This window comes from Tauraco erythrolophus, chromosome 15 (assembly GCF_009769465.1).
Source record: "Tauraco erythrolophus isolate bTauEry1 chromosome 15, bTauEry1.pri, whole genome shotgun sequence".
In the NCBI taxonomy this organism is placed as follows: domain Eukaryota; kingdom Metazoa; phylum Chordata; class Aves; order Musophagiformes; family Musophagidae; genus Tauraco; species Tauraco erythrolophus.
The window spans coordinates 8,846,545-8,854,261 of NC_141479.1; the positions used below are offsets into that span (position 1 = coordinate 8,846,545).

The 7,717-nt window shown below is 45.6% G+C and overlaps 1 protein-coding gene across 2 annotated transcripts; it reads right to left on the bottom strand.

Annotated features, from left to right (window-relative positions):
- Positions 1–1,102: 1,102 nt before the first annotated feature.
- Positions 1,103–7,647, bottom strand: ORC6 (origin recognition complex subunit 6). Of its 2 annotated transcripts, none has more exons than XM_086621080.1 (7): positions 7,583–7,647; positions 6,749–6,878; positions 5,803–5,966; positions 4,614–4,703; positions 3,379–3,491; positions 2,018–2,089; positions 1,103–1,631 (listed from the first exon to the last, which is right to left on the bottom strand). In XM_086621080.1, the coding sequence occupies exons 1-7, from the start codon at positions 7,645–7,647 to the stop codon at positions 1,462–1,464; spliced, it is 804 nt and encodes a 267-aa protein (XP_086477206.1). In that variant the 3' UTR covers positions 1,103–1,461. The 2 variants fall into 2 exon arrangements, with proteins under 2 accessions (XP_086477206.1, XP_086477205.1); XM_086621079.1 differs by having other exon boundaries at positions 2,018–2,092.
- Between the last annotated feature and the right edge of the window lie 70 nt (positions 7,648–7,717).

Consider the following 7,717-nt stretch of genomic DNA (forward strand, 5'->3'; position numbering starts at 1 on the left):
AGTGGTGAAAGGAAAATAGCCAGAAAGTTTTAATTTTCCGATTACTGTGTGCTTCTTCCTCTATTTTGGTAAGAGGGTAACATACGGATGCTCTCTGCTGTCTTATACTTGTTTCCTCTCCGTTTTCTACGAAGAGAAGGTGCGTCTGGCCAGCAGGATTATTATTTCACATGGTTCTGCAGTACAGTGGAACCCACCTCTGCAGCCTTAAGGGATGTTTCACCATGTCCCGTGCATTTTGCTTTGGGAGTCTAGGAAAAGCTAAAAGGACAAACCATGGGTGACCTGTGAGTCACTGGAACAGTAAGTATGACAAAAATATATACACTGATATCTAAAGCAGTTAACAATACCAACTATTGTAATCCTGGTCAATCAGTGTCACTCAGGTACAGAGGGAGTGTGCACAGCAGTGAGGCATTTGGAAAGCCACTAAAATACTGCTGAGAAGAAGCTCAGGTGCGAGTGGTGTTTCAAATCTAAATGCTTAAACATGAGAACTTACCTTGCTTCATGTGGACACTTGAGGGTTTCTGCATTGTTTTGAAACAAGGATTTATGAAAGTTAACTTCTCTTTGCACATCTGAGGAAGAAAACATGCATGAGAAATGGGCTGAAGACTTGGATTGGTTTTATTATACCAGCCCAGTACTGCTAAAAGTAATCATTTTCCTTCAGAAAGTAGTTAACACAAATTGTAATTTCAGTAGCTGGGATGAAAGTGTAGGATCACAGATGTTGTCTAAAAGAACAACAGGGCAGGGCACTCTCTCCTCTTCCCTAAGTTTATGACTGAGATGCAAAAAAACTCTATTACCCAGCCAAAATTCTGTCCCCTAGATACCTTCCTTACAGCACAGACATCTGTATGTCTTTTATTTTGTATTCTAAGGGTTTTAACAAGTGCCAAGAACCTGATGTTATAATACAAAGTTTTTCCTTCCAATATTTTTATTGTTTCTTGAAAGATTTGGGACCCCTTACAAACACAAGAGACTTCAGTCCCATACAGGTCATAAGTCAAATTCAGTGACTTAAACAATATTTCTTCAACAGTAAAAAAAAAAAAAAAAAAAAAAAATTAGTCTTAATTTCGCTGCTGGTTTTGCAGTTTAACAAGGCACTGTTAGTCCCCTTGCTCTTCACTGACTACTTCCAGCCAGGGCCCCAAGGGCATATAACTTACAACTTATTTACACTTCACACAGCATTAGAACGTTACCTGCTTCTTGCAGCAAGAGAATGAAGTTATTCTACCACCTAATGCCACAGCTGCTCAGGTACCAGCCTGCCGAGTAGTCAGACAGGCTTCCTGTAAAACCACCTCAATTCTGAAGTAATTTACTAAAAATAACATTCTTAAATACTTAAAAACTAGCTAATAAACAAAATCACCTGGCTGCCAGGCAGCCATCACTCATGCTGTTGGAACTCTTGGGAGAGCAGAGGGGGAGTTAAAACTATGAGCAAGCAGCAGCTACGTTACTAGGTGGCACTACAGAGACAGTACTACTACTTGTCTCTTGTGCCTTAGCAGCGTTTTCCAGGATTTTCTTTTTCCATTCTTCATAGTCTTGCTTTGTTTCAGTCTTCAGCCGTTTACATGGCATCTCCTCATCATCTTCAGATCCTGTGAAAGACGAAAGTCCATGACAGGCCATCATGGGCAATATGTTGCTGGGACTAACCACGGCAGTGAGCAGATGTACAGACACAAGCACCAAGTCTGTCACTGTGTTATCTAATCCTGTGGTTTGCTGCTCCTCTCACCTGCCCCAACTGTCAGAACCTTTGTGTTTGAACGGAACAGTTGTCCTTAATTCCGCTAGGACTACTCAGTATAAACACCATTGTCCTTCTGCTAGGTTCTGTTTCATTTGCCAGTGGCTTGCAGAATGGAGTAAGCTGCTATGAACTGAACGTTATGGCGTATTACACAACTAAAATACTGAGCAGCAATAAAGCTCAAAACTGCTCTGGTGAGGTGATTTTAGTTCATAGCTAAACGCAACTTACCATCTTCCTTCTCACAGTGGTCCAGGTCGGTCTGTAAGCTTTCAGGTGTCTCTGCAGCCAGTGGAACATCTTCTTCTAAAAAAATAAGTAAGTTGCTTTACTTCTGAATGGTGTTTGGGACCCCAAGGGTGGTGTTCTACATGCAATTCTTTGACATCAGTGCCACCTTCCAAAGGTATTGTCTCCCAGTCAGAGCAGTCCCTGGCGCAGACTGATGCTCAAGCTGTACATGCAGAGGTGCCAGCACACTTCAAGGGTTAAAGCAGCTAGCAAGTCCATGTAACTAGCACTGCTGCTGCATTTGTAACCACAATGATCCACTATGTTCATACCCCAGAAACACACTGCTGCCCTTCTCAATTACTCAGGTAGGATTATCAGGTTTTTCCTCCCCTTCTATCCCACTCCCACACTTCGTATTATAAATGTCTACAACATGCAGGGGTTGTCCATGTAGACAGATGCACGCTCTTTCCTGAACTGATACAGAAACTCCCAGCTGCCTTTAGCTGCTTTAGTGGTGGGGTAGGGTTTTGGTTTTTTATAGGGCACTGCACTATGGAAGGTCCATATCTAGGGAGAGAGAACTGGGTTTTGGGTTAGGCTCAGGCAGCGCATTCCAGAAAACTTCATGATACGAAGCATGAAGACAGGGTGAAGCAGGAGTACTGTCAGTGGGGGAGTAAGAATGAAAGCCTGGGAAAGAAAAAAGGAGATAAGTAGGAAGGAGCAGAGATATAACGACAGCAAAGCGTATTGTATTTCAATCCTCCTCCTCCACAAAAAGGAGTGGAGAGTGCTGCAGGTTCAACAACTGGCAAGAAAGATTCTTCATGTCTGCCCACTGTGTGTGAGGGGATGGTGTCAGGTAATGGCTGAATTACTACCAGAAGAGCAAGGCTTAGGCTTGTTAATACTGCAGTAGGGGAATGGCAAACAGAGAAGTGAGTTAGTCAAAGCAAGAGGTAGCAAGATGTTCAGGTTAATTTGTGTGTCATGTTGCCATGTTAACAGGAAGCAGAAAGCAAGCAAGGAGGAGGAATCCAAGATAGGTCAGGTGCTATGGGAGAAGCAGGGAATAAATTGCAGCAGCAGAGAATGTAAGGAGCAGTAAGCATTTGAGAAGAGAGGAAAATATTTATTTTTGGCCTTGCCACATGCTAAGCTTTTGTGGTTTCCACAGAAGCAATTACTGTGACTGGGAACTGGGCTGCACGAAACATGTTGGAATTGATGGGCAGGTTAGGCTAGAAGAGGACAGCTGGAAGTGATGAGAATGAAATCACCAGTGGAAAAGGATGGGGCACTGTGAGGCCAGGTGATAGGTATGCTGTCTTACAGAGATAAAGCCAAAAACTTACTGCTCAGTTGCTGGCTCATCTTCTCCAGCTGATTGCACAGTCGGTCAAATATTGCTTTTTTTACCCCAGACGTTGCTAACATTTTAGTTTTGTCCACTTTTAGCTTCAAACACCTACAAGAGAAAGTGAAGCTATCTCTGTACAAAGCAACACTCCAGCCACTATCACTCAGGTGAGGGGACGTTTACTGTACCAACACTGCCTGTGAGAATGAGGGAGGTAGGCGTGAGGTTTTGTCCTGTATAATCCATGTCTCACTCTAAGCAAATTTGCTTAAAAATAGACCCCTACACTACTCAGTCAATACAAGTTAGTTCAAGTTATATAAGAAAATTCTATTAGGAAAAGGTACTTTTCAGATTTTGAGAGAACCAGGACAAAATCCAACTACTGCAAAAAGACAAATGGAACCCCTGTGCCAAGAGAACCTTTGTCAGGAGCTGTGCAACTACACAGCACCTAAATTGCTTCATAAGACTGTTACAAGGTGTAATACTGAGGGGGAAAATACTTGCATGCAAGCAAATTCTTACAAAGAGTTGGTGGAGTCAGGTGCTCCTGACACCTATCTCCCAAGCTGATACAGGCCTACAGCTATTAGATCCATCTCCCAAGGGTGGGAGCACCTTCAGGATGTGAGGGTGTAAGGGTTAGGGCTTTTCCTTCTTCAGAATGGCTGCTTCGTGGTGCTCAGAAGTAAGCTAGCAGCCATTCTTGCACCTTGAGCAGTCTCTTACCAAAAGCCATACAACTTTTTGCTTTGTGCCCAGCTCAAACCTATCCCGACAACTTAAAAAAAAAAAAAATCCACTAAATCTGAAAATGTTACTACGGGATTATGTTCTGCTGGTCAGGCTGAGAGGAAGGAGGGTGAAGTGCACAACACCAACCCAAGTTTTTCAGCCACTGTCCTAATGGAATTACTCACAGCATCCTATTACACACCAGGGGAGACAAGTTTCATTTATTTTAGGATAAATAACTCAAGATCATATTCTGTATATTTGATCTGCTTTCTCCTGAAGGCAAATGCAGCATAGGCTGGAGACTTCACTGTAAGAAAATGCCTAGTTTGCTACAGCTGTCTCCATTTCCAGGAGCAGGGCAGCAGGATGTGCTAAGCAAGACCTTTCAGACGTACTGAATGAATCAGCTGCTCACAGTGTAAGCACTGTTTCTGTCCGGTGTCTCACTAGGCATTTAAGCCCATAAAAGATCCCTCAAGCTATACTCACCTGCAGGCAGTGAATAGAGCAGCTGTTAAAAAAAGTGGTTTTGAGAAATCAAGGTCCACTTGCTGTGCTTCAGAGAGGCTGGATTCATACCTAAAGAACAACAATAAGAGTGACAATTGTATAGTGCATTTACCTCAAATGAAGCTGTTGAAATTACTATGCCACATGGTACTCAGTAGTTGAACAGGTGTCCTGTTGGATCACTTGGTCCTTTGCAACCCAGTCAAACAGAAACAGTTCCTACTGGCTGAGAAGAGCAAAAGAGACTAGGGAAAAGAAGGGGATTGGTATCATCTCTTCTTTTTGAATTAAAAGTATTTTACATTTGAGATCTGGATCAATTCATGTCAGGAAAATCTACTTCTTGTGCTCCCCATCCACATAACACTTTTATCTCTACATTACATCTAAAAGTTACAATGACATGCTTCACATAAATCCATTCTACAATAGAGGGTAGAATTATCATTTCTTTAATTCTTCTAATAAGTATATTACACAGATCGAGGCTTAAATATGGAAAATGGCGTGGTGGATGTGCAGCACTAAAGAATTTAATTTTTTCTGGTCCATCTGTCCCCAGGCTATTCTTTTTTCAGTTTTATTAGGCACTGACAAGCATAGACAGCCTTTGTTCACCGATCTAACAGCATTTAAACGTGTGCTCTCAGGGTGACAGCATTCCAGAATAGATGTCTTCAGTGATTGCTCTTGTTAAAGTAGATGTGAAAGTGCAAAATTTTACTTAAATCTGTTGAATCTCCACTGAAGTGTTCTATCTATTGTTTTTACAGGTAGCATAATGTGTATTTCAAGAGAAGGGAGGATTTGTTTCTACTGAGCATTACTTCTAACTGTGACATGATCAGCAGTTAAATGGAAGACATTGTGATGCTCTGGAAAAATACAGGGACTTAAGAGTCCTATATTTCTTACATTATTCCCAGTTGAAGAACTGGGACTCAGACAATGACTTACTGAGATTCACAGACTTGGTCTTTCTAATATGCGTTCTGAAAAGCAGCCTAGATAAATGGCTGGATGGTCAGTGCTAAGAACCCACCAACTCACCTCACAACTACAGTCAGTGGGAGATACCCAACCCTTCCAACCCATCAAGCCTTTTACACATCTAATGAACAAAGAATGTTACTAGTAGTTACCAGTGTGCTCACGAGAGCTTCCTCACCTCTGCAGTATTTTTGAAGCGGTGTTCACTGCCTCCGTGCAGCAGAATTGCACAGCCAAGTCTCGCATTCCCAGTCTGGGGTTCACCTCTAGCAAACACTCCAAAGACTTCATGGAGCTCTGGTAGGTAGTCTTGTTCAAACCAGAGAGTTTAACAAAATAGCTCTTTCAAGAAGACAAAGACAAACCCCAAGAATTGGTGAGATTCCTTCCCAACATATTATTCAGGCAACCAAAACAGATTAGGGAGAAACCACACTACATCATAAAACAAAGTTCAATTGCTACATTAAACAAATTTGTGCACACAGAAAGATTAACCGCCTAGGAATGCAACAGCTTTTAATGCAGTGTTACTTTTAGACCATTTCACTGGAATTGAGATTTGTCTTTTCTGCATGTGACATGGCCCTTTTATCACAAGGTAGTTAAAAACAAAGGTAACCAAGATCTGGGCAACTTGAAGAGGTAAGCAATACCTCCATGCTACTCCTCATGGGGTCAGGTCCAATTAAATTCTCCTCCGTCTGTGAATCGAAATCACTAACATCTTGTACCAGACATGATTTTGGGATCTCAGTGCCATTTAGGTCTGCAGATGGAAGTTCACAGGTACCACTATAGAGATGGATTCCTTGGCCTCACTGCTTCCCTCTCACAGTAAAAGGGACAGATCTTAAATTTAACATCCTTGCTGGTAGTTTGTTACTAAAGAGCTGAAGTTACAGCAAAGCAAGCTCAGCTTGTGAAGTGACCGTGACGTTGTTCTCAATTTGCCCTCTTTCAAAGTCTGGGTAGTGAAAGCTCTAACGCTGCGTCTAGCAGCGCACTACTGGGTCTGGGGTAATGTCAGTTATTACTATCCCTGTCTTGCTCTGAACATACACTACACACCAATGATTTTGGTGGCCATATGGAGAACACACCAGCCAGCCAAGTCATCTTACTTTGTCAACTGGTTGTTTCATGAAACTAGCTGCTAGGTCCAGGCACATCACAGCACTGCTTGTCGCTGTCATCTGAGCCATTAATCCCGTGCATTTCACCTGGGACAGCCGCAGATACTCTTCAGCTTTTCTGCAAAACACCCAGCACACAAAGCCCTCCTGAGTGAAACCACAGTCACAAGGCAACAAGAACGGCAGGACAGGAACCGATGCCGGGTTCAGCCAGTCCAGCACCCCAGCTGCCGCACACGCTTACGGAACGAGGCGCTGAGCAGCACGGCGAAAGCAGGACAGTACTGCCCCTTCCCCGACCGTCCGCAGCAGCAGTTTTGCATTTCATAGCCTGCGCTGGCAGCCCCGTTAGCCGCCTGTACCTCCGGGTCTGTGACCGTTTCCACATGGACCAGACCCAAAGAAGGAAGACGCCGGCAGGCTGGCACTGCAAGGCGGCGAGGCAGGCCCCGGCTGCCGCTGCTGCGCCGGGAGAGCTCCCGGGGCCGGTCGGTGCCCCCGGGAGGTGCCAGGCAGGCCCGCCGGCCGGAAGGCAGCGGGCCAGGCCGGCACCGCACGGCTGAGGCCGCTCATCCGGACGGGAATAACGCTGCCGAGAGAGGGGGCGGCCGGCTGGAGGTGGTGCGCAGGAACCAGGAGCGCTGCGTGTCCCGCAGCCTCTTCTACAGCGCAACGGGACGGCACAACCGCGGGCAGTACGGCCCCCGCCCCGCTGTAACGGCCGCCGGAGGCAGACACCGCTCTCGGGCTTCTACCGGAGCCGGGACGCCCGGGGGGAGGCTGCCCCGCGTTCCCGCACACCCCCCGGGCGGCCCGCCGTACCTGGTGACGCCGGGGTCGGTGAGGCCCAGCCGGGCGGCCAAGCGCCGCACCGCGCCGCGCTCCATTCTGCCGCCCGCCCGCTCCCGCGCCCGCGGCGGCGCGCAGCCAGGCTCGGTAGCGGACTGGCAGGCCCCG

Excerpts from the sequence above, each read along its gene's own strand:
- ORC6 (XM_086621079.1), bottom strand. The coding sequence starts at position 7,647 with ATGGAGCGCGGCGCGGTGCGGCGCTTGGCCGCCCGGCTGGGCCTCACC. Across the intron at positions 5,967-6,748 it reads TGAAACAACCAGTTGACAAA|AGCTATTTTGTTAAACTCTC; the intron begins GTAAGATGACTT and ends TCTTCTTGAAAG. Across the intron at positions 4,704-5,802 it reads GCTTCAAAAATACTGCAGAG|GTATGAATCCAGCCTCTCTG; the intron begins GTGAGGAAGCTC and ends GTTGTTCTTTAG.